The sequence below is a fragment of the Hippoglossus stenolepis genome, chromosome 9 (genome assembly GCF_022539355.2).
Source record: "Hippoglossus stenolepis isolate QCI-W04-F060 chromosome 9, HSTE1.2, whole genome shotgun sequence".
Taxonomy (NCBI): domain Eukaryota; kingdom Metazoa; phylum Chordata; class Actinopteri; order Pleuronectiformes; family Pleuronectidae; genus Hippoglossus; species Hippoglossus stenolepis.
In genome coordinates, this window is record NC_061491.1 from 16,106,314 (window position 1) to 16,130,339 (window position 24,026).

General features: G+C 41.6%; 5 protein-coding genes across 14 annotated transcripts; 4 read left to right on the forward strand and 1 right to left on the reverse strand.

Annotated features, from left to right (window-relative positions):
• The first annotated feature begins 1,261 nt into the window (after positions 1 to 1,261).
• Positions 1,262 to 4,570, forward strand: LOC124852384. Its single transcript, XM_047341265.1, has 8 exons — positions 1,262 to 1,348; positions 1,947 to 2,014; positions 2,090 to 2,196; positions 2,286 to 2,340; positions 2,420 to 2,542; positions 2,817 to 3,338; positions 4,266 to 4,349; positions 4,452 to 4,570. The coding sequence occupies exons 2-8, from the start codon at positions 1,948 to 1,950 to the stop codon at positions 4,568 to 4,570; spliced, it is 1,077 nt and encodes a 358-aa protein (XP_047197221.1). The 5' UTR covers positions 1,262 to 1,348; position 1,947.
• A 343-nt stretch (positions 4,571 to 4,913) lies between these two features.
• LOC118115102 (rootletin) lies at positions 4,914 to 11,389 on the forward strand. 2 transcript variants are annotated; one of them, XM_035166063.2, is made up of 21 exons: positions 4,914 to 5,052; positions 5,166 to 5,241; positions 5,356 to 5,470; positions 5,598 to 5,690; positions 5,776 to 5,888; positions 6,034 to 6,151; positions 6,261 to 6,380; positions 6,807 to 6,920; positions 7,154 to 7,384; positions 7,540 to 7,635; positions 7,841 to 7,942; positions 8,024 to 8,206; positions 8,306 to 8,437; positions 8,530 to 8,762; positions 8,873 to 8,999; positions 9,077 to 9,160; positions 9,240 to 9,451; positions 9,634 to 9,660; positions 9,866 to 9,941; positions 10,049 to 10,237; positions 10,876 to 11,389. In XM_035166063.2, the coding sequence occupies exons 3-21, from the start codon at positions 5,426 to 5,428 to the stop codon at positions 10,939 to 10,941; spliced, it is 2,361 nt and encodes a 786-aa protein (XP_035021954.2). In that variant the 5' UTR covers positions 4,914 to 5,052; positions 5,166 to 5,241; positions 5,356 to 5,425; the 3' UTR covers positions 10,942 to 11,389. The 2 variants fall into 2 exon arrangements, with proteins under 2 accessions (XP_035021954.2, XP_047197299.1); XM_047341343.1 differs by lacking the exon at positions 9,634 to 9,660.
• A 175-nt stretch (positions 11,390 to 11,564) lies between these two features.
• Positions 11,565 to 20,439, reverse strand: ccdc117 (coiled-coil domain containing 117). 8 transcript variants are annotated; one of them, XM_035166069.2, is made up of 7 exons: positions 20,292 to 20,439; positions 16,945 to 17,104; positions 14,056 to 14,175; positions 13,916 to 13,966; positions 13,565 to 13,831; positions 12,651 to 12,791; positions 11,565 to 12,570 (listed from the first exon to the last, which is right to left on the reverse strand). In XM_035166069.2, the coding sequence occupies exons 3-7, from the start codon at positions 14,148 to 14,150 to the stop codon at positions 12,327 to 12,329; spliced, it is 798 nt and encodes a 265-aa protein (XP_035021960.1). In that variant the 5' UTR covers positions 14,151 to 14,175; positions 16,945 to 17,104; positions 20,292 to 20,439; the 3' UTR covers positions 11,565 to 12,326. The 8 variants fall into 8 exon arrangements, with proteins under 8 accessions (XP_035021960.1, XP_035021965.1, XP_035021964.1 ...); XM_035166074.2 differs by lacking the exons at positions 16,945 to 17,104; positions 20,292 to 20,439 and adding an exon at positions 14,462 to 14,719 and having other exon boundaries at positions 13,916 to 13,963; positions 14,056 to 14,172; XM_035166073.2 differs by lacking the exons at positions 16,945 to 17,104; positions 20,292 to 20,439 and adding an exon at positions 14,462 to 14,719 and having other exon boundaries at positions 13,916 to 13,963.
• Positions 15,681 to 19,402, forward strand: tcn2 (transcobalamin II). 2 transcript variants are annotated; one of them, XM_035166064.2, is made up of 10 exons: positions 15,681 to 15,823; positions 16,136 to 16,209; positions 16,683 to 16,872; positions 16,975 to 17,144; positions 17,516 to 17,668; positions 18,035 to 18,207; positions 18,320 to 18,494; positions 18,576 to 18,756; positions 18,842 to 18,960; positions 19,113 to 19,402. In XM_035166064.2, the coding sequence occupies exons 1-10, from the start codon at positions 15,816 to 15,818 to the stop codon at positions 19,172 to 19,174; spliced, it is 1,305 nt and encodes a 434-aa protein (XP_035021955.1). In that variant the 5' UTR covers positions 15,681 to 15,815; the 3' UTR covers positions 19,175 to 19,402. The 2 variants fall into 2 exon arrangements, with proteins under 2 accessions (XP_035021955.1, XP_035021956.1); XM_035166065.2 differs by having other exon boundaries at positions 15,746 to 15,823; positions 16,139 to 16,209.
• Positions 20,003 to 23,957, forward strand: LOC118115108 (deoxycytidine kinase 2). Its single transcript, XM_047341344.1, has 7 exons — positions 20,003 to 20,603; positions 21,191 to 21,300; positions 21,386 to 21,585; positions 21,918 to 22,065; positions 22,566 to 22,681; positions 23,124 to 23,223; positions 23,402 to 23,957. The coding sequence occupies exons 1-7, from the start codon at positions 20,300 to 20,302 to the stop codon at positions 23,426 to 23,428; spliced, it is 1,005 nt and encodes a 334-aa protein (XP_047197300.1). The 5' UTR covers positions 20,003 to 20,299; the 3' UTR covers positions 23,429 to 23,957.
• Positions 23,958 to 24,026: the final 69 nt, after the last annotated feature.

Genomic DNA, 24,026 nt, shown 5'->3' on the forward strand with positions numbered 1-24,026 from the left:
CCGAACGGTGGGAGGCCCTATTGAAATTGTAAGGATTATTCTTATTATTAATATGACCGAAATGAATTGGCTTTTTGAGGGGTTTAACATGCTCAAAGTCTTACCAAACTTTGCAGAAAATGTGGTGAAAATGTATGTATTCTGTAGTAATTTGAAATGGGCGTGGCGAAATGGCTCAACAGCGCCACCTGGAACGCAGCCCCTAGGTTTCCCTTTGACCGATCTTCACAAAAATCGTAGCCCAGGTGTATCATGACAAACAGAAAAGTCTCAAGGGGCATTATGAAACACGCCCTGTATAAATTATAATTTTTTTGGACGGACGGACGGACGGAATTTACATTTTTTTTTTTGTCCGTCTGTCTGTCCGTATAAATTTTTTTTTGGGGGACAGACAAACGGACGGATTTCCGTCCGTCTGTCTGTCCGTATAAATTATTTTTTTTTGGGACAGACAAACGGACACAATTTAAATTTTTTTTTTGTCCGTCTGTCTGTCCGTATAAATATTTTTTTTTTTGGACAGACAGACGGACGGAATTTAAAAAAAAATTTCGTCCGTCTGTCTGTCCGTATAAATTTTATTTTTTTTGGATGGACAGACTGACGGAATTTAAATTTTTTTTTTTGTCCGTCTGTTTGTCGGTATAAATTGAATTTTTTTAGGATGGACAGACGGACGGAATTTAAATTTTTTTTTTTGTCCGTCTGTCTGTACGTATACATTAAAAATTTTTGGGGACAGACAAACGGACGGATTTCCGTCCGTCTGTCTGTCCGTATAAATTATTATTTTTTGGGACGGACAGACGGACGGATTTTTCGTCCGTCTGTCTGTCCGTATAAATTAAAAATTTTTGGGGACAGACTGACGGAATTTAAATTTTTTTTTTTGTCCGTCTGTCTGTCCGTATAAATTATTTTTTTTGGGGGACAGACAAACGGACGGATTTCCTCTCTCCACCAACAGCAACAGGTCCCGAGTTGCGTGTGCTCGGGCCCGTTCAGTGCTACAACGTAGCCCTAGTATTTTTTATATTTTTTATATTAATATTTTTATCATTTTACGGCCCCTGTGTTGCTCTCAGTGTTGATAAGAGGCTGCGGTTACACAGAAAACATTGACTATTTATCTAACTCTCTTTAAATGTGATCATGATAAATAAAAAGATCTAATATGACGCAGCCATTGGCGCTGAACTTGCCGCAGTGCGCGCGCCACCGCGCCTCCACTCGGCGTCGCGAGCTGTTTGACGGTTTCCAGGACAACGGAGGGAAGCGTCTGTCAATCAGGAATCAGAGCAGCAGCTGATCCGCAGAATCGAGTCTCCTGGTTTGTTTCCTCAGAGTAAGTTTGATAAGTTTGTTCCAGAGCAGCTATGGAGGAGGGATTTAGATTTTAAATGTGATGTATGTGTTTGTGTCTGAATATATCACAGCTATATAAGTGAGTGAAGCTAGTTTGACACAGAAAAGCCTCTGAATTCAGGTTAACTGTGTGTTTATGGTGAAGCTACATGCTCGTGTGAAACTTTACTGTGTTTTTAAAATCCACTGATTATAGAGTTGAACAGTGTGAAACAATCTTCTGAGTGACGTCTGTGAAGAAGATATGTGTAAAATGCTTTTTTCCGTGGTTATTTAAAGTCATTGTGGCTGACGTTAGCTAAACATCTGAGAAGAGAGATCCTTCATTGACCTGCGCCTCTCCTGCACTTGATGTTCATCCCGGTGGAAGAGGAACAGACTCAGGAATTTATGGTGCTCTCAGTGAAAAGAAGTCAGTTTGTCCTGCTAACAAGCTAAATGGTCTTGGTTTCCTGGACAACTGAGCAACATAAACCTCCCCCGCTCTTTCTGACCGCCCAGTCAGCTGTCACCACTGGTGGATACTGGTCGTGTTGTCTGTGTGACTGCTGAACGTCTGCACATTTGTCTTAATGCAGCATGGCGGACAAACACCATGACAGAGCAGAGGCGGATGCAGAGGACACTGATGAGCTTCTCTACACTGGTCTGATCTTTTATACATTGTTGTAACATCTACTTCACACTAATGTGAGTTTAACCCTGATGTCTGACCCCACAGATCTGGATGTCAGCAGCAGGGTGTTGGACCTGGAGCCTCGGCCTCTCAGACTGGATCACTGTGACCTCCTGATGGATGCCATCGATGCTCAGCTCGGTCAACTGCAGGTTTGTGACTGTCACAGTCTGTCTGCTTCTCTGCATGTGTGTTCAGGAATACAGCTTTTAAGCAATAATGGGATTACCTCCAATTCCAGGTCCAGCCCCACAAACATCAGGACATTTTCAGGAACCATGACTGCCGCGATACCGGTAATTCATGTCATTATAAAACTTAATATGATTTTTATTTTGAATCTTTATAATAATCTGTGTTTTGCTTTTTTTCTAGCTCCTCTTCAGTGGAGTCGATCTCTGAGCAAAGACACAGGCCTTGGAAGTACAACTCAGACACATGACACACCCATGTCTTGTCTTGATTTATTACACACTCCGACAATGAAGCAAACATTAGGTAATATTTCAATATTGTTGCAGGAAAAACTGTTCTTTTAATAGTTAAGAGCCAAATTCGTCTAAAAGGATTTATCGGGAAATAACTTTTTTTTATCTGGTTGAATCTGCAAAGACAAAACAAGTGAAGTGAAATGAGTGAGATGTATACATGTATATACATATATATATATATATATATATATGTTTATATTTAAGGCTTCTCTCCTTACTGCAAAAGAGAAAAGTTTTCCCTCCACAATAAAACAACACATCTTTCCACTCCTGTAACCCAGAGAGGAACACAGGCTGCCGGGGAAGTCCTGACACTCATGAGGACACTCAGAAGAGGTTGGACAGAAGAACAAGAGACAAAGAGGAAATGGAGTCTCGGAGAGAGGAGGTCATCTGGAGACTCGGGAGGCTGCTTGGGGACACTTGTGAGGAGGATACAATGACAGGGGAAGCACACCCTCTTTCAGACAGTGTCTGCACTGAGGACTTTGTCATGCGCTTCGGTGAAGAAATGGTTGAAGTGGCATTGCCAGAGAGTTATTTTCAAAATCAAGACATAGGAGAAGAGGCTGGGAGGACAGAGACATCTGACAGTGAACAAAAAGGACAAAGTGTTCTTCATGTTAAAAGACGAGGTTCTGCAACACAGGGGAAAAGCAGTAAAGAAGCAGTGACTGCTCACTATTCCCTGTTAAACAACCCAGTTCAACGAAAGGAAGTGGAGAAGTGTTTTTCAAATAACTTTGGAGTGAACACATCACATAGTGAGAAGGCTCCACAGAGGCTTGGTCACAATAGCAGCTGTAAGTAAAACCTTCCATCTCTTTGGAAGACAATAAAAGAGCTCCAATTTGAGATGTCTGTTAGGATTAAGAGAAAATGATTCATCTGTCTACTCGTACATTCATCCATCTGTCTGTATGTGTGTGTCCCACATTTTGATCCAGAGCAGGTTAACTCAACCATTACTTGACAGGCTGCCATTAAACATGTACTAATACTAGTATTAATGCTCCAGGGATGTTTCTCACCCACTTCGTCAACTCTAAATTGTCTTTAGAACAAAATGTATGTCAAAATTCCCCTCCACCAACATTAACCAGGCATTTAAAAAATAAATCTTAATTGTAACTAGAACATTAAATCTAATGCACACAGAATTTCTCTTCCTACAACTAACTGAAAATCACTGAACACATTCATTATCCCCAGAGGATTAAAGCTTTCCATTTTGTACATGAGCTTGTTTACCTCACGTGGCGATTTCATCAAGAAACACAAAAGCTAATTGGTGTAATCACCTCCTCCACGGAGGTTATGTTTATACCGCTGTCCATTTGTTGTTATGTTTATTTGTTTTTTTGTGCGCAAGATTACACAAAAACAGATTTCCACTAAACCCAGTCGAAGTATGCACAATGGTCCAGGAAAGAATACATGTTGGTGCTAATCTGAATCAGAGGAAGGATCCAATTTTTTTTTCTCTTTCTTTAAATATATTTTTTTCCGGCAAGAATTCATGGATGTGGATTTTTTTCAGGCAAATTTCGGGGACTGATATTTATGAGATGTGCAATTTGATGCAGCCTGATTGAATTCAAGGGGACTGTTTGTTCCAGCATGTTTGTTGTTATCGTTGCCTCTGGGCTCTGCTAACTTGGCTCTTGACTCTTGCTCATGATCCCATTACGACCCAGTTACACCTTTTGATTCTCTCACTTCCCTCTCAGTGTCTCACAGAACAGAGGTTGTAACAGAACGTGAAAACAAACAGCACAACAGGGGCTGTTCTCCTGAGGCCAGGTGCCTGGCAGGTACTACACACAGATTACACTGCATCTGCTGCACAGTCCAACTGATCATCTTGTACATCTGTTCACTGCAAACAGTGACTGGAGGTTGCATGTGTTTTACAGGAGTACCTGTGAGGAGTTCTGATTCTGTGTCCATTGCAAGTGACCTGGACTCAGTCAGCACAGAGCGAGTCAGACAGCACATCCACACACGGCCGGGTGAGAGACTGCAGAACCTGTGAAAACTAAACATTACAGGGGCCCTGGAGTGCAAATCACAATGTGAAAACACAAGAACAAATCACAAAACACAACAGCAAGTAAACAAACACAACAGCTTTAAAAAAACGATGGTACCCGCCATCAACAAGGCTTGTCGCTGATTGGATGGAGGCACTGTCCGTCCAATCAATTTCCCTCCAATAGGAAAAGTTGACAATACATGTTTTGTGATTTTCTGTTGTGTTTTCTTATTTGTTGCCACATTATATACAAAATATCACCTGTACAAACTACTAAGAGCTAACAATGATATGTAGAAAATATTTAGAACATGAGAGAAAAAGATATGTATTAAATTGTAGTTAACATTGTTAGTGTCACCCCACCCCCCCAGGATGGCGCTCTCTCATTCAGTCTGTCACGGGCGTGGATGATTACTTTACTAACCAGAGTGACGATGACACACCCACACTGGAAGAAAGTGACCCTCAGTCTACATCAGGTAAAGCAAGAGTTCTCTGTTTATTCTTTCATTCAAAGAGGCCGTGGAGACATAAGAATAACTTCATCTCTGAATTTTCTTAAAATCAACATTGTATTCTTTGTTTTGCAAAGTCCACAGATCCTCATTTGGCAGTTGTCAAAAAAGAAAACTTCGGAAAACTCAGCATAAAAAGAGAGAAAGTTGCAGGTAAAGCAAAGGGAGCAACATTTTAAAACTGTGTCTTCTCTGCAGTCTTTTCATTCAAAGAATTACTTACACAGTTTTTCAGTCTCATACACTGAGTATTTTTACATCTCCCAGACTCAAGTTTTCTTTGGGAGACGACGACAAAGACACAGATGAGGAAAGTTCTGAGAGGACATCCGAGAAAATGCAGTGGACAAAAATGAAAGAGCAACTCACTAATCTCCGACAAGTAAGAATTTACTTTATTATATTATTTAGTGTAAGTTTTAAAAAAATATTTCCGATCAGCTTTCTAAATTCTTCCATGAACATGTGCATGAGAGTTGACATCATGTTTGTGTGTGTGTGTGGTTTAGAAATGTGAGAACGAGGAGGAGACACTCAGGTTGAAGAGGACTCAGTTAAAAGACGTTGAGCTCTGCCTTTCTGAACTGCGGCAGAGAAGAAAGGTAACGTGCAGCACCTTCAATAGAAACTCTGCATAGAAGTCTCACTAATAAAAACATACTCATAGGCTATGTTTTTTTCCCCCAGCATGCCTTGCAGGAATTAGAGCGAGTGACTGCACAGAGAGCACAGGTGGAGAAGGAGAAGAAGACTATGGAGTCCAGTCTGAGAGACAGCAGGATAGAGAGAGACTCTCTCAGGTATCCCAATACTTTATACTTCTAATTTTAATAAACAGAGGCAGTGTGCGTTGAGATGGACAACGTCACACTGCACCAACAGGATTCTGGTCTTAAATCAATCTTAGTTCTGTCAAAGAGTAACACAACGATGAATGTGTTGTAGTTGCCAAGTGGAAAAGTTGCAGAGACAAAGAGATTCTTGTCTCCATGAGATCAGAGACATGGAGGAAGAACTTGAAACTCTGAGTCAGAAGACTCTAAAGGATGGATCCTGCTCGAAGGTAATGAAACCTGTCCAAACCAATGGATCAACTGGTTCTTTGGTCAAGTCACATGTTATAATATGTCAGATTTATTGTTCTTCTCGATGCCCCACTGTTCCTCAAACAGAACAACGTCATCATGTCAGTGCTGGAGAGGGAGGAGATGGAAAGACAGCTGGACGGTGCAAAAACTCAACTGTTTGCTGAGCAGAGACGTGCACGAGAGAAGCTAGAGTCCATGCAAGAGGTGAAGTATCAAGGCCCAGTCAACGATGTAAATTGTAATCCATAACTATTTTAATATTATTGAAGTAATTAAACCATTGCTTATAATGTAAATAACAACATAAACATGTTATAATACATCCAAATTTCTAGTTATAACATTTTGGTTTGATGTTAGTAAACGTTAGAAATAATTAGAAATAATGTTAGAAATAACAGTCATGGTTTTCTTTGCAGTAGCGATGATAATAAACTCATTTATGTATTTAAAGACTTTGAAGGTGTGAACAAACTAAATTCCTCTTCACAATCATGCAGCATCAGAAAAAATAAATGTTTTTGTATCAAAAGACCTGTCAATCAATTCAAGTGCAATAGCAAACTTTTAAAAAATCTGGATTCTGTGTTTTAAAATGTCTTTGTGTTTTCATGTATGTAATTGGAGCAGAAGTTAGAGCAGACTCGTGAGGAACTCCAGAGGGCCACAGAGGCAGAGAGCTCACTGAGGAACAGATGTGTTTTTCTGGAAGAGAAACAGATCCAGAAAAAGGAGCAAATTGAGGTGACGCCTTCTTTCATCAGACTAATTATAAATTTTAATCTGTCAAGCCCATAGTTATTTGTAGGCCTCTGCTATCCTGTACTTCTTATTCTCCTCTATTACTCTCCTTAATATAGATATTTCAGTATTTCAGTGCCAGACATTTTGACATGAAATAGTAGGTAAACACTGATGTTACCTGAACGGAACAGATCCTTTATGCCATTAATGATCGTTGTCTCTCTTATTCTTAGGCACTTGAGGTTCAGGTAAGCGAGCTGCAGGTTGAACTGGGAGAAGGTAAGATCAGGGTGGGTGCTCTGGAGAAGAAGTTGGCCCAGAAGGAGCTGCAGCTGCTGGATTTCCACGAACAACATGGGGCCTTACAAACAGAAAGAGACGGACTGAAGGGGGAGCTACAGCACCTGAAAACCCAGCACGACAAAGCAGTGAAGGAAGCCCAGGAACAAGCCTACAGATCAATGGTGAGTGCTGAGGCTTTCTGAGGTTTTATTAATTCTACAAGTCACTTTTCTAACGTATAATTTCCAATATATCATCTTCAACTTCAGCAGCAAATCTAAAAGGTGACAAATTAGTCTGAAAAGTTAAAATCCTGATTCAACTAATTCCTCCCCAGGTTGATCAGCAGGCCGAGGAAGAGAAAGCAAGTGCTTTGAAAGAGCACACACTGGTTCTCACGCGATGCGTTGAGGCAATGCAAAGCTCCATTCAGGTCAGTGCGTCACCGGGAACATGTACAATTTTCTACGGCACTACAGTACATTACTCTGTCAGGAATCTACATATACTTGGAATCCTCTACTGGCGGTTAAACCAAATTTTTTTCTGTGTTGTTTTCATTTGTGTTATACTCTAAATACAAAGTGAGTAAAAACAGTACACATGGTTACTTTCAAAGTCCTCCTCTGTTCTGGCAGATAAAAGAAGAAGAGGCAAAGCAGCTAAGGATCTCTCTGGAGCAGCAGAGGGAGGAGGCAAAGAACCGCGAAGAGGAGCTGCATAAAGACGCCTCTGAAAAGGTATTCTGATAATCCATGTGCCTGAAATATGCAATCTTTTTCAGTACGATTACATGATATGGACGGCATGCTCTCATTTAGGTGAACAAAGCAATAGACGAGGAGAGGAGGAAGTGGGAGGCACAAAGAGTGGAAGCTGTGCAGGTGCACTGTGGGATACTGGAGGAGCAGAACAAAAAGAGCCAGGAAAGCATGAGGAGTAAGATGCAGCGAGAGAAGAGTAGAGCACAAGCTCTTCAACATAAAGTGTTGGAACTAAAAACAGTAAGGGGATTCGCAAACATGAAATGCAACATTACCATCTTAAATAAATCAGAATACATTTTCAGTCTGTTTTTGCATGATTTGCTTTCTCTCTGCAAGAGGATGCAGGAGTTGGAGAGTGAACGTTGTGCACAGCAGAGAGAGCAGGAGTCTTTGCTGGCTGTTATTTGTAGATCGCTGAAAGAGGAGCACCAGGCTGAGCTGCAGAGGTTGAAGAAACAGATGGCACAGGTGAAGGAAACCACAAAAATGAATCAATTGTGGGCAAATAAAAGGAGACGCTGTTATAAAAAGGGTTATCATGGTGTTGTCTGTGGTCACAGGAGAACCAGAGGACGGCGCTGCAGCTTGAGAAGGCTGTTCAGCTGGCAAAGAAAGAGGCTGACAGGCTCCGGGTGACGCTGGAAGAAAGGGAGCGAGGTTACAACAGAATCACTGCTGAGCTGGACCGGCAGCACAGACACTGGGCCCAGGAGCTGGGAGCAGAGTGCCAGCATATGCAACTCTTAGTGGAACAGAGTGGAGCCAAACAGAGAGCTGTGACGCTGCCTGCCTGGTATAATGTCCTGCTCCTGCTTACATCTCTATCTGGTTTAGACAGAAGTGGATACTTTGTAGGCCACATGCTGCATTAGCTTCTGCTGCTGATGCCTTTGTATTGTGCAGTCCTACAGTAGCTGAGGCTCTTACAACCCTGAGAGCACTGAGAGAGCAGCTGGAGCACTTGATTATCCATCTACACCAGGAGCTGGGTTCACAGAAGCAAACTACCGAGCAGCTGAGAAAAGACAAGGTACAGTTTGGGCTTTACATACTGCAAAGGGCCCGGTGTTTGCAAATACAGCTTTTTAAATGTGCATTTGTTTTCAGGAGCGAGAATTGAGCGCCCAGAGGCAGCAGCTCAGGCTGGAGAGAGATAGAGCCGTAGACTCTGTGAAGGAGCGTCTCATTCAGGTAACGCTATTCTATGTTTGGTCGAAAACACAACAGTTAAAGCGTCACAGCAATGTTGTGCCTCGTGACATTTGTGCAGGAGCACATTGAGGAGTTGAGCAGCCTGAACAGGACTCAGCTGACTGATGGAGGAGCTGAAGGAGGAGGAGCAGCTGTATCTCTGCGCAAGCAGTTGAAGGCCAAAGACGTGGAGCTCAGGCAGGTTCAGAGGAGCATGGCTCAGTGGAAGCAACAGACTGCAGCTCGTCTGGCATGCAAATTTGAAGAGGAGCTGACCGCTGAACTGGAAAGGTAACAAGCTAAAAATAAAAACAACCTTCTACTGTGTCAAATAACAGCCACATCATGTTGGACAATTTAAAGTTTGAAGCAATAATTGTCGATACTTTGTTTTCTCTTCATTTTGACATTCAGAATCCTATTGGTCCACACAATAGAAATCAAACAGTGCTCTAATTTTTGCCGTCCCACAGGTGCAAGGCAAAGTTGTTAAGAGGAAGGTAACTGGTTTCTGTGTGTGTGAAACATGGCTGACATACTAACTAGCTCCACAAGAGCATGATCTCACCTCGACTCACTGTGATATGCTATTTAGACTGTAGATTTAACAGTAACTAAACATAAACCCATCCCAACCCATCTCATGCTACCATTCCTCACCTGTGAGTTCAGGACCTTTCAAATGTAGGTTTGTGTGTTTTACAGAAAGATATCAGTGGCTCGGGGGGAGGACCAGAGAAAGTCAGAGAGGCCTGAAGGAGGGAAGGCTCTTAGTGTAAAGGTAAATGTTTGACTGTTCCCATGTGAGCATTAACGTAAATAATATCTTACACTGTAGGTACTTAGTGCTCTAATGTTACATCTCTGCCTGTGTGTCCCTACCACCAGGATGCCCAAACTTTGGTTTGCTCTCCCTCCCTCCCTGTGGGGGACTCTGCAGCCTCCCACAGCCCCTCAGACGTGGCTTCATTTAAGCTCCTACGTTACCTCCAGAGCAGAGTGAAGCAGCTCCGTCTAGAAAACCAGGCCTACACCTGGAACTCCTCTCCTCCTGACTCAGGATCCTATCTTAGGGCAGTGAGTACATTCTTCTACTGGCAGAGTACCATTGGTTCTTGACTTGTCCTTTCAGGGTAACCACTTGCTCTGTGTGAAGAGGTGCTAAACAAGTGAACTGCAAACATTAGTACATGTACCTTAAGGCCATATGAGCCATTTCTGTTCAGATCGGTAATCCTCGAAGATGTGTTCCAGCAGTTGCAATAATAATAATCTTTATTTGTAGAGCACTTTTCAGAACTCAAGTTACAAGTGTGGTCACAAAGAGCAGCCAATTAAAACCACTGTCACAAGATTAGAGGTAAAACTAGAAGAGTGCATACCTCTGCCAAGGTCCACCAGTCCAATTAAATTCAATCAAGCTGCACCAAATTCACAAGTCATAGATATAAGACCCCTAAATATGCCTGATTTCTTTCATCAATATCCATGAATTATTCCATGGGGAAATGATCTGGATCTGCACCAGAATTGGAGGAGTTCTTCCAGCAAGTTTCGAGAAGTGCTGTTCCTCTAACAAAGTGTTTGGAATGCTCTAGATTCTAGAGTATAGAATATAAAACTGTTCAAGACCAGGGAAATACTACATCAGCATTTCATTATCATTTCTGTGCTTGTCATAATAATATCAGTTAATATTGGTCTCTCCTTCACAGATCGCTCATGGACAAGACAGTGCTGGAGCTCTGAGCCAGGCAGCAATCAGGACCGTCCCAAGTTAAAGAAAATGCTTTACAGAATGTGTCAATGAACGCCATTTATGAAACATGATTAAAATCTGCGGACCACAGAGGTGAAACATTTACTGTCACACGTGCTTAAGATTGCAGATTAACAAGCAGGTCACGTTGACAAATGACACAACTGAAGAGTCATGACATTCACCTCCTTCTGTATTAAGAAAGTCCACATTTTATGGTTGACGGTTACAGTGAACTGTGAATGAGTGATGAACTGACATTTTACTAGAGACGTGAAGATCATGTGAGTTATGTCAAATAACCTCATAAAGCTGACAGAGCTTTCTCGAGGAATCCCTTGTGTAACCATAAACCTCATGTGAAGTTTAACTGCACAATAAAGTTCAGTAGGTTTCTGGTACGAAAATTGTCTGTAGCATCTACTATGCCTAATTTACATGAAAATGTTAAATCTTGATGTAAAACTGTGATGGACAATAAACTTTAAAATATAGTTTCTCCTTGACATTCGCTATCAAATGTACAGTATTTAATTTTCAATTTGTTGAAAATTACTTTACCTAATATGCTGTATTTAACAATGAAAAAAGAAACTTTCACTAAATTCAAGCTTAATGTCTTCCCATAAAAAACGATACATAATCTTTACAATGACAATTTAAGTTTATTTAATATAAACAAATATAAAGTGATAATACTTAATGGCTGGCTGCAATTCTGGTAACGCATATTGGAAAATACAATTGAATCATAAAAAGGTGCATTTCCACGACTTCTTTACAAAACTCTGAAGGCTCACGGATAGCGTACTCGCTAAACACTGTAGGAAGATCATCTTTCTACCACAAGTACAACTGCAAGCCATGCAGCGAGCTCACAACAACACATTTTAATGTCTCGTTAATAAAGCCCACGAGCTGAATGTAAAAACTGTACAAATTCAGGTGCTGCACACTGATGTGTCACTCAGAACAAACTCATACTCATAATACATCAGTGGACAATGGCCAAGCTTTGGCAATATCCTATACAAATTATCTTATTTGTAAGGGTAAAGGGCAATTCTCTCAGTAATAAGAAACTGGTCATGTAAGGCTGTCATTGGGACTTGACCAAACTTACCTTGGAGATATAAATTCACTAATTCCTTAGGTAAGTGCTATTCTTACATGTTACATATGATTGCCTGGGATTCTAGTCAGAAAACTGAAAATGAGTCATGATACTGAAAATGAAAATACTGTACGTGTTGCACAAACTGTCCAAAACAGCACAATATTCATGTAAAGCCCAACATACTTTGCCAAAGTGACCAACTCAAAGTGGTTCTGGGTCCTTTATGTCTTTTGTGTTACTACAAGTCCCCTCTTTTACTTTGGTGTGGCTTTTAAAGTCATTAAACAGAATCACATTTCCATGTCCTCCTCTCCAGAGCTGTGGGCCACAGGAAAGCTGTACATGAGAGAGTGTGAGTCTGCAGGAGCACTGGGGGGACTCAGAGGACTGTGAGGCACAGGAGACGGACACGGAGTTGGGGGTTGCCGGGATACTGTCTGTTGTTTACGCTGTTTTTGTAAAGAGCCTTTTAGCCTCCGACAAAAGGGGTCGTCCGGTGGCCGCCACAGCACCAGCTCCATGCAGGAATGGCTCCTAAAAGTATGAGGAGGTGCCGGTGAGACAAATAGAACCAAGAAAATTTAATTTTTAAGTGCAAAATAAAGATTACATACACAGACTGGGCTACTTTGTGGGGGAGGATGTCGCTGATGCCGCGCTGCAGGTCCTCTTTCAAACTGTCTGACATCACCAGCACTGGCCGTCTTGGGGCAGGCTCCACGTCCAGATCCTCGTCATCATCTTCCAGCGTTATTCTGTGACACATCAATATCACAGTATTCACTGAGAGGTAAAGAGGGGACAGTATGTGTTGATGTCAGCTTTCAATGTGACACACATTCCCAAACTAATCATGATCCCTGAGAGGAAAATCAAACCCACTGTGGCTGAGAATAGAATAGAAGCCTTTATTGTCACTGCACAGCTGTACAACAGAATTTAGCAGATAAATGGGTTGAGCTGAAACCAGCAGATGTCTTGACAATGTATAATATACCAGGTCTTTAAACTGTATATAGAACAATGTTTCATGATCAACACATACTGTAGATGCACTGGATTTGCTTGTGATTAAAGTTAAGAATTCATAATCAGAAATGATCAATGTCTTTAAAACTAAATCCTACAATTAAACGATGCTCTCCAATATTTAAGACAGATGTAAAAGACAGTCGTTACTTATTCCAGCAGTGTATTATATGGTTTTCATTCCATGTAAGCACATTACTGACAGATACTGACACTGTTTGTGTTGGCCAGTCGGTGGAGTGACTGTAGCGACTTCTACGTACAATGATGCTACATTCATACCCTCTGCTGACACAGGAGGTCTATATAGTCTGGAATTACTGGGACAAGTAATATCTTTATATATATTATACCCATAAACAACAGGGTAGGTGGAATTGGGATCTCTCTTAAGGAGGTGTCCATCCAAAGTCTAATCCCGGGAGGCCTTTGTACACATTTACAACTTACTTACGACGACACCGTGACCCGGACGACTGAGAATTTCCCAACTGCATACCTGTCTTCGATCTCCTGAAGCTTCCTCTGAGCGGCCTCTACCTCCATGCAGGAGCTCTCGGCCTCCGGTCGGGACAGGGCAGCGGAGGGATGCGAAGGTGGGGTCCGCGGCTCAGGCTCCGAACAGGGCTGTGGAGGTGCTCGCTCCGCAGACAGGGGCGGGCAGCTGTTTGCTGTGGGCCAGTCACAGCGGGCGCTCCTGTTTGAATCCTCTACAATATCCACTTCAGCCTCCACCATTAGCCTTCTCCTTTTGGCACTGCATCCCCTGAACAAAACACACACTCCTGTAGTGAGTGATCCAGGCATTGGGTGAAAGGTCAAACTGTGCCTCTCTCTCTCTCTCACTTACTCATCATCCACTCTCCTCCTGTGCTTCCTGAGGCACCGTGTCTCCCAGCTGCTGTGAGACAGATGTGTCCAAACAGAAAACACGTGTCAGGCTAAGGCCAAACACAAGGGGTTAGCAAACCACAACCACCAGCTACCTACTTGTTAGAGGCTGATGCTCTCTGCAGGTGACCGGACGTGCTTGGAGGTCCGAGGTCAAACTCGGGGAGGCTGGTGGGGCCTGAAAACGAATACATGGCCGCCAGAAAGCCCGGTTCACTGCTGGAGGGAGCAGAGGGATGCATGCTGGTCATTGGAATTGAAAACACTGGGAGATCGACAGGACTCAGCTGATAAACTGGATGTGCTACATGACGCCACACAAGTTACACGTCTGTTCACACTGGGCTAACTCGCTGCTTGTTTAGCTAGCCACAGCGCACAGCACGTAAATGTGATTAAAACTACAAATATAACGTAACACGAACAAACACACAACGCACGCTGCCCGTCGTGTCTGTGGCGAATGACACGAGGGGAACTTCTAAAGTTGGTGTTGCAGACCGACCTGTGCAGCCGTCCCGCCCCTCTCTGTGTCTGTTGTTGTTATGGATGTGTGGCTAGCTTCACTCCGCTCACTTCCCATTGGTTTCCATTGAGCTGTTAGCATTAGCACGCAGCAGCATTGACACCATGACACCTCCTGCGAACACAGACATCCCTCTCAGCTGCAGGTGAGACAGGTTCGAGGGGAGCCGGGTTAAGATGACGTGAACGAACTATTCTGGGGGACGAGTCGCGCCAGAAGAGTCGTCGAAATTGTAGAAGTGCGAGGGGGATCATGGGAGTTGTAGTTCCAGTACGTAAACGTCTTGTTAAGTCAAAACTCGTTTAGAGTAAAGATGCTTAAAGTTTTCCAAAGATAATTCACCTACTTGTACGAGATGTAAAACAACAGAAAGAACATTTATGCATCTGGTTTGGAAATGCAACCTGTTGAAATGAACGAATGAATGAATGAATAAATGAATAAATGAATGAATGAATGGATGGATGGATGGACGGATGGATGGATGGATGGATAGAAAGATAATTTAGGATTTCGATTCATTCTTTCACCAAATCCGTTTTGGAGATAGAATTTGACTTAAACCCTTGTGTATATGTATTAGATGTGATGCCTGGTCTCCATTTAGATGAGAAACAAAATGCAGATTATTGATTACAATGACAAATTTTGTGAAGAAATGCTAACTTTTACTATGTAATGAATCCCCTCAAACCTTTAAGCTGTTTTGGGATCAAATATCAGAATGTTATCTTACTTTGAAAACTTTTCTAGAGTTGATAAATTAATTTTTGGACCCTAAGCCACTATGGGTATTGCACACCATAAATTATAGATGCATTATTGCAAATTGCATTTATTTATATTTGTTCGCTCATTATTGTTATTATTATTATTATTTATTATTATTTTCCTCTTTCTTTGTGTTGTGTACCTGGGTTGTTGGGGTGTATGGAGGGGCTATAATTGACTCAGTGTACTTGCATGCTTGTAACCTGTTCACCTATTAATCCTGGCTATTGTAAACTTTTGGAAATAATAAAAGGAAAAAAAGAGAGAGTGAAGCAGAGTGAAGTCTGTGCGCATGTGTCCTCAGTTTAGTTTGAAAATATAAACAATAACATGCGTCAAACAAGATAGACCCCTGCCTTCCTCTTCTTACCAAAGACTACAAACTGCCAACAAGATAGTTCTCTCCCACTTCCTGCTCCTAGCCTGAGCCACAGCTGGATTAAAGGCTCCCGTTGCTTTTTTTTCCTCCTTCGCTTTATATCATGTGACGAGTCATGTGACAGTGAAATACTCGAAGCTGTTGTTTTCTAACTCGGCTCAGATTTCTCATACTGGAATCTCCATGAAGAGGTAAGGAGCTGCTCTTCACTCAAGAATTCAATATATATACGAGCTAAATCCCTGTAATGCTACATTATTTGTAATTGTAATGTAATACAGATCCAGTAATATGTACATAACACGGGTGACGAGATTATGTGTCTAATCCAAAAGTTTATTGAAATTATTTTCATATTTACTGTTTGACATCTATGTTTCTTTCTCAACTACATAAAAACTTTAATACATTTTTGAATCTCTTCATTTTATAGTGTATGCGTGTTGTTGCTTTATCTCTTTACTCAAACATATTGATTTATTTCCTCTGTTTGTGTTATCCAGCAGGTTATCCACCACAATGCTGTCCTGGGTCATTACAATATGCCTGCTGGCCTTTGCCTCTAGCAAACCATGTGGTACGTAACGTTTTAAAATAAATACAGCTATCACCAGTCATTCAAAAAAAAAAACTCACTGTCCTTTCTCAATCTGTGTCTACACTGGGGAAAACCTAGATTCCCAAATACACTGACTCACTGGTCTGGACACTGGACACAATGTCTTTCATGTTGCTTGTTTGTCGACACAAGTTGTGAAATTGTCAAAATGCGGAGAATCATGATGTCTGTTCGGTCTTCAGTGCTGAGGAGAAATATTGAGCAACATTAAGATATTTGGATGTTGAACACGGATTTGAAAGTTATTTTCACTGTTAAGTCTCCACGGCCTTTATTTCCTCGTGTGTCTGCTGATGCTGCACTTCTGGTTTTGCAAGGATACAAAAGTTCAAGTTGGTGTCAGCGAGAAGCGAGAGTCACTGAGCACTTTCACGCTTGTTATCACAATGTCTGAGAAACATTTTCTTTCTTTTTGAAAAATGTTAATCCAGATAATGAAGGATCCAACAATGAGCTGTACTTGTCACTCAACAAGGATCTGCTCCGCTCTCTGGAGAGGCAGGAAGGACTCCCCAACCCCAGTGTGCACTTGGCTCTACGCATTTCTAGCTACCACAACCTTGCCAAGGAGAGCGAGCACCTAATTAGACTGAACACCCATTTGCACAATGACATACAAAAGTAATTCAACATTTCCAAATTCTTTAATTAGTCATTAAACTATTTCATATATTCTTCTCTTGATGTTCTCACCTGACCCTATGCCTCCTGTGCCTTCCTCAGCTCTCTCTCTAGCAGTCCGTCTGTGGTCGGCCTCTTGGCGCTGTACACTCTGGCTTTGAAAGCCTCCTGCTACGACCTCAACACAGTTACCTTCACCGTCAGCGACACGAGTGAGACGCTGCTGGCACACCTGAAGAAGCAGATGGAAAAAGAAAAAGAGCACCTTGCCTGTAAGTTTCCTTAGATTTTTTGGGAAGTGAACAATTTTCATAAAAGGTTCCTACCATAATGTTTTACACTGGGCCACACAATCCTCTGTAAGATATTTCTTGAAAAAGAAAATCCACTCAGCATTTATTGTTATGTAGGCTATTTATTAATGGCTGTAATTTAGCTTGTTAGCTGTAATGGCTCCTGTGTCTCCAGTAATACATCAACAGTAAATCAACAGAGCAATTGGAGAAACTATTGACAAATTCTATTCTAAGTGAAATAAGAAAATGTTGTAATGGCACTGGAGAAAATAGAGGACCTAAACGTAAGTGGGAAGTCGTGATTTAATATAATTTGTTTTCTTTTATTTGATCACTCCTTTACACAGTCAGCCACCGCCCTTTGACCAACTATTACCAGTACTCTCTGGGTGTGCTCGCTCTGTGCACGAGTGGCATCAGGGTCAACAACCATGTCAGCAACAAACTCATCCAGGCGGTGGAACACCAGTACTTAGAACATGGAGAGGCTGAGTGCATCGGTGAGTGAAACTGGCCTATATTTTATAGGTTGTATAAATGACTGTATATACAGGCAGGGATGTGTCTCAAATCTTATGATAAGAATCGTGTTTTCTCTGTTTAGAATTAGTTTGAGATACTATATTTTAAGTCATATTTTAGATGGATAAATTCCATGAAGTTGTGTAAGATTCTTTTTTTCTGTTAGGTCATCACACAGAGTGAAGGTTTAGTGTTCAGTTCTGGGAAAAAATGTAAACATTTTTAAATGTTTTGTGAAAGAAATCTAGAAACCTTACCTGTAACAGCTTAGATTCTCATGCTTTAAATCTTCCTATGTCGGCCACATTCACGTTTTATGTGAATCTCTCTCTCTCTCTCTCTAGATACCTATGCAATGGCTGGGATGGCACTTCAGTGTGTGAAGGACGCTGGCTTCCATGTGCGAAACGCTGCTGAGCTAAACACAGCCCTCGACAAAACCAAGCAGAAGCTTTTGGCCTCTAGGCGGGCCGATGGCCATATTGGGAATGAGTTCAGCACAGGTCTTGCAGTCCAAGTAAGAATCTTTTCCCGTATTATTTATTCAGCTCACTTTGTCTCTTTCACTGCATGAAATCCTGCAGAAAGAACTCTTTGTACCTTAAATCTACTTATTCAATGTGATCCAGGCCTTGTTGGCAATGGGCATCCCGGTTGCAGAGTGTGCAGCCTCAATGGAGGCCATGAGGACAGACGCCAGAAGCAACACCTACAACAACCCCATGGCCATATCTCAGATCCTGCCAGCTCTCCAGCAGAAATCCTACCTGACAGTAAAAAGCAAGGAGTGTCTCAACGAGGATGGTATGTGCAGCATTATTTCCACCCTCTGTGGTCACTGTTGTGTTCCATCATTGTTTTGTAATGGCATGTGCCCTCCTACAGACACTCTGGTGCTGGAGCCCATAGACCCTGTGGCGGTTTTACCAAGTGAGACCAAAGTGACTGTGATAGTGGAAGTGGTGACGTCCAGCGGGGAAGCAGCTCTTTACTCTGTCAATGTGGCGAAGGGCAGCTCTCTGTTGGAGGCCCTGGAACTTCTCCAAGGGAGAGAAGTTGGCTTCATGTGAGTTAATTTAATGTAACTCTATGGATTTCAGATTTTTTTTATATGATTGTCTATATCTAGTATTATCTGATGCTGTTGGCAGATTTGAGATTGAGCCCAGCCTGTGGGGAGCTTTCTTAAGTATGGTGAACGGAGAGCAGGCCCGACAGAGTGACCGCAGATACTGGCACCTCTCCTCTGATGGCACCACACACAGTCAGGGTAAGGTCACGCACACGCACACACACACACACACACACACACACACACACTGTATATATTATACTGTGACTCATTAATATTCAGTCTCTTTGTTCATTTGATCTGTTGCTTTAAGTTCACTTTGGTTGAAAAATGCTGGTTTGCTCCTTCAGGTATCAATGACTTCAAGATTGAGGAGGCTCAGAAGATCACCATCAAAAACACCAGCTACTGAGAAAAATCTATTCACTCTTAGGTTTCTTTCCATCATTTGTCATTTCAACCAGTGATAATACTTCAACTGTCTCAGATGTGCTGCATTTCAATTAACCTTGAATAAAACTGTCGTGTAATTTAGACTGAACAAACTTCTGTATGTAATTTGTCAAATGTTGTTCTTACATAATTTAGCTTTTTTTTTTTTTTAAGTAGTGATGGCTTTTTAAATAAAGAGTTTCTGGAGGTTTGTGGACTTTTTAGTTTTTAAAAATAAACAAATTATATATACAAGTGAAAGTTTAATTATTAACTCACCTTAAACTTCTTTACAAACTTCTTTAAATATGTAATTTTTTTATAAAAACACATCTATATCTTGTAAATAAGAAAAATGATCCAGATGAATCTGTGACGAGATGTAATGGCCAGTATATATATCGACAATACATAATAAATAAATAGAGGGGAAATTGATATCATCTAATTTTGTGAAGATAAGAAAATATTTTTTTGATTTTGTCTCCTGTAAATCTTATTCTCTGCATAGACTAAATAAAAACGCTTAACCTTGTTATCCATCTGTAAAACCAAATGTTTTGGCGAAGATAATTAACTTCCGGTTTGTCAAACAAACGCATACTGTAAAACTGTAACCACGGGTAACCACCTTAATCTCTTTACACCACTGATTGTGTACAAACACATAATACACAACACAGTCATTGTATCACTATGTTTAGTGTGTCAAATAAAAAAAACTATGAATTTGACCTATATAGTTAATTCTGTGTTTGTCAGGCGGCTTTTATTGTGAAAGTGAAGAACGCGTGAACCGGAAGTGCATGTGTTCGCTACTGTTTGTAGCATTTGAGCTCACTTCCTGATTAGCTTAACTTGACCAATTCTACCTGCTAACAGCAAATATACGAAACAACATAAAGTGGACGCCACAGGAACAATTTAACCATCCGATCGTTACGTGTAAATAAGTTATATTCACATAAACAGCAGTCACATGACTCTCTCAGTTTGTGTTGGACCATAGAGAGGAAGCTGCCAGGAGCAACTCAGCGGTAACTGCTCACTAACAGTAACAGAGCAGCATGGCGAGGAGTGTCCCTGTGTGTCTGTACCTGTGATCATGGCTGCCGGCCTGTGTCGATGCGTCCTGTTCAACCCTGTGTCCAAGTTTAACAAACACATCGGTTTGACACAGGTGAGGAGGTTCAGTGTTCTTCTTCCTCCTCCTCCTCCTCCTCCTCCTCTTCAGTGGAAAACACCTGGCAGCTTGTTACGAGCTGGAAACACACAGACAACTACCAACACACGTTCTGTGGCGAGGAAAGCGGACATGATCAGTGCTTCTTGTTCCAGGAGTCTGAGTACAACCTCAACTCCAGATGCAAAATCCAAAGTGAAGAGAGTTTCTATTGAAGGCAACATAGGTAAGATCACACACCATAAAACCAAACACGTGTGCTTTAGTTATGTTTTTATGAAATGACTTTAGATAGTTCTGTATATACATAGGTATTCTGTTGCTCATAGTTAGGACCAGGGAATCGAGTAATGGTTTCATATATCTGATTGTTTTATTGTCAGGCAGGTTTGTGTGTGTCTTCTAGTCCTGTCCTGTTTATTTCATAATATTTTATTTTATGATGTAAGTTCCGACGTAGAAAGAATTGTCACACGTAAAGCTTTTGTGGACCCCAAGAAGAAAAGGTCCTGCTGAAGCAAATGAGAAAAAACTAAACTATAAACTCACTATAATCTTACACACACACAGTTGAGTCTCCATGACTTCAGAGGACATTACATTAATTTCCTGGAGACTTACTCTAACCATAGTTACTAGTTACATAATCCTAACCCTAAACTAACCTTCACCTTAAAATGCAATGGTTTACGTTGCATTTTGTGCCTATAAGGGTGACATAATGTGTGTGTGTCGTGAGTAATACCTGGAACACACACACAGTTTGTGGCTTGGCTGTTTAAGATCCTTGCTTTATGTGATGTCATTTATCAGCTGTTGGAAAGTCGACTTTTGCCGGACTCCTGCAGTCAGCTTGTCCGGACTGGGAGGTGATGGCAGAACCCGTCAGCAAGTGGCAGAACATAGAGAGTGGGACGTCAAAGGTGGGCGCACTCTCCCTGAAATCCTTATCTGTTCAAAACAAAAGAACCAAAGGAGGCCAACCATCTCTGCCTGTGTGTTTGACAGGGGGCAGACTCGTCCCCCCAGACGACAGTCAGCAACCTGCTGCAGATGATGTACCAGGACCCCCAGCGCTGGTCCTACACATTTCAGACATATTCGTGTATGAGCCGACTGAGGACACAGCTGCAGCCTCCTCCAGCTCGCCTGCTTAGCTCGGAGGGAACGCCTGTCCAGGTGTACGAGCGCTCAGTCTACAGCGACAGGTGAGTGAGACCGAGCAGGACAGAAAAGTGTAAGTTTGATCCTGTTGGTGGAATTATAGTTCTGGGTCTTTCAGTTAGACAACACATTATCATTCATTATGGGTGTGAAGGGGTTAATGTCCTCTTTAACCCAAACTAGATCAACCTGGCTGAGTTTGGCAGCAATACACTCACTCCGCTGTCCCGAATTCAAACTATATTACCATATTATTATTGTCTTTAATAATTAGGATAGAACTAGTAGGAAATGTATATATGAACTATTTCACCTAGAGAATACATTCTTTTTTATTTTGTGTTTATAAATGAACCCTGACTCTCTGTCCTGTCAGATACATCTTTGCCCTGAACATGTTTGAGTTGGGTTGCATCAACTCGACAGAATGGGCCGTTTACCAGGACTGGCACTCCCTGCTGGTGGAGCAGTTTGGACACCAGGTGGAGCTGGAGGGCATCATCTACCTCGCAGCTCCACCAGAGGTATGAACATTAAAGACCAGCCCTTTAGGATCGCTAAATGTCGTAACAAAACAGGATACGTATAAATGTTTTGTTTAAATGCAATCCCTCTCCCTGATTTTAAAATTAATTTAATATATTATCAATATGCATCCCCTGTGTCCTGGGTTTAATTCCAATCATCCTCCATCCTACAAGCACCAAGAAGGGGCTGAAGACATGCATCCAGTGTACGCAACCGAGTTGAACACCCCCACGCAGGGGGGACAGGGGGCCTCCGTTCGACTCGAGCGCAACATGCGTTTGGAACTATAAAACCATTATTGTTGTGACAGCCAAACTTAACAGGTTGCTGATGCCTTAAATATTCATTGTTCCAAACAGAATTATACGGTTAAAATTTCCGTCAATTCACTTTTGTATATGTTGTAATTTAAATGTACATAATTGACAATTATGTAAAAACAATATTCAGTTTCATCATGAAAACAATACAAACACAGCAGTTGTGCATCTCTCAGATATGTATGGAGCGCCTGGCGAGTCGGGGAAGGTCCGAGGAGAAGGGAGTGGAGCTGGACTACCTGGAGAAGCTACATGTCCAACACGAGCGGTGGCTGGTTGAGAAAAGTACTGAGTGAGTAATGATCACGTGGCTGTCGTTTCCAGACCCTTACGTTTTGAATATTTTCCATCGACCGCTGAAATGTGTTTTTGAATAATCTAATCATAACCTCTGAGGTGCAACATTTAAAGTTACTATTATGGAGCTGAGCTCAACAATGTTCAGTCAACTTTATTATTTGTTGCTTCCTATGAATGCAGACTGCAAATCCTCCCTCCGCAATCTGGTTTGAAATGCTCAAATGAAATGAAATTTAAAACTGAAATCAAAGACACCAGCAGTGGCGCAGTCATTGTATTACAGGATGCTCTGCTCAGATTCCTGTTTGACAGTCTGTGTTCTACATGGCTGTCCTCGCAGCTGTTTGCTGCTCAGCTGTAAACAGATGACGGTCAGCAGTGTGTGGTCTGCTGCTGTGGTGAACTGTCTAACTGGCTCGGCTCTGTCTTTTCAGAATACACTTTGAGAAGTTAAAACAGATACCTGTGTTACGACTCGATGCCAATGTGGAGTTTCAGAGGGACCCTGAGGTGCGGCAGCAGCTTATTACAAAGGTATGTATTCGTTTAGTGGATCTTATATGTGCTGTGCCATCGTTAACCACATGGGGTCACTGTCATTTTTCATGTGCCTTTGGTTTAGTGAGAGCTCATTGCGCTGGTGCATTTGTTTTCTGATTGGATGTTTGATGTGTTTCCCGGTTCTGATCTATTGTGATGTTTTTATACACAGGTGAAGAACTTCTTCAGCTCTTTGTGAGGGAACAGTCTCCAGACAACATCAACAGACCAGCCGTCAGTCATTTAGTTAAGTGACACATAAACGCATACGAGCCAATCAGAGTGAAGCAATTTTATTATATTATGATATAATACTATTATAAAGCAGACCTTATAAACCTCCATCTCTACATGACATATGAACGTTTTGTCTGTATATGAATGTTTGTTGTAGAGACTTTTACTGTTACATTTTTCAGCTTTTTATTGTTTATTTGATAACTTGTTTGTTAGTTAGAGTCTCGAGAACCATTTTTCTCCTTGACACAATAATTCACATATTCCTGTGATTAAAACACAGATCGGCAAATTTGTTTTGGAGCCAGTGTAAATTATAAACTAAATCTGTGTGATCACCACTGGGACCATATGGAAATACAGTTTACTGAACATCACACAGTTTTTGAGCATGTTACAGTTTTATTCCTTCCTGACTCACAGGAACTAGTGAACGCGACAAGTGTTGTATTTATTCTTCATTATTAAATAAAGATTTATCAATTTGTTCATTTTTTTGTTGTCATGTATCATCCATTGAAACTTCACGGAACTTGTGCCACTGATACGAAACAGATAGG

Bases quoted from the DNA above. Each gene is read 5' to 3' on its own strand.
- LOC118115108 (XM_047341344.1), top strand. From the start codon at position 20,300: ATGGCTGCCGGCCTGTGTCGATGCGTCCTGTTCAACCCTGTGTCCAAG. The intron at 20,604-21,190 runs GTAAGATCACAC...GTCATTTATCAG, and splicing joins TTCTATTGAAGGCAACATAG to CTGTTGGAAAGTCGACTTTT. The intron at 23,224-23,401 runs GTATGTATTCGT...TTTTATACACAG, and splicing joins GGCAGCAGCTTATTACAAAG to GTGAAGAACTTCTTCAGCTC.
- LOC118115102 (XM_035166063.2), top strand. From the start codon at position 5,426: ATGCAGTGGACAAAAATGAAAGAGCAACTCACTAATCTCCGACAA. The intron at 5,691-5,775 runs GTAACGTGCAGC...TTTTTCCCCCAG, and splicing joins AACTGCGGCAGAGAAGAAAG to CATGCCTTGCAGGAATTAGA. The intron at 9,000-9,076 runs GTACAGTTTGGG...ATTTGTTTTCAG, and splicing joins AGCAGCTGAGAAAAGACAAG to GAGCGAGAATTGAGCGCCCA.
- ccdc117 (XM_035166067.1), bottom strand. From the start codon at position 14,207: ATGACCAGCATGCATCCCTCTGCTCCCTCCAGCAGTGAACCGGGCTTT. The intron at 13,967-14,055 runs GTAGGTAGCTGG...TCTGTCTCACAG, and splicing joins AGAGCATCAGCCTCTAACAA to CAGCTGGGAGACACGGTGCC. The intron at 12,571-12,650 runs GTATGTAATCTT...TCATACTTTTAG, and splicing joins CACAAAGTAGCCCAGTCTGT to GAGCCATTCCTGCATGGAGC.
- LOC124852384 (XM_047341265.1), top strand. From the start codon at position 1,948: ATGGCGGACAAACACCATGACAGAGCAGAGGCGGATGCAGAGGACACT. The intron at 2,543-2,816 runs GTAATATTTCAA...CCTGTAACCCAG, and splicing joins GACAATGAAGCAAACATTAG to AGAGGAACACAGGCTGCCGG. The intron at 4,350-4,451 runs GTACTACACACA...TGTGTTTTACAG, and splicing joins TGAGGCCAGGTGCCTGGCAG to GAGTACCTGTGAGGAGTTCT.
- tcn2 (XM_035166064.2), top strand. The intron at 16,873-16,974 runs GTAATTCAACAT...TGCCTTCCTCAG, and splicing joins TTGCACAATGACATACAAAA to CTCTCTCTCTAGCAGTCCGT. The intron at 17,669-18,034 runs GTGAGTGAAACT...CTCTCTCTCTAG, and splicing joins TGGAGAGGCTGAGTGCATCG to ATACCTATGCAATGGCTGGG.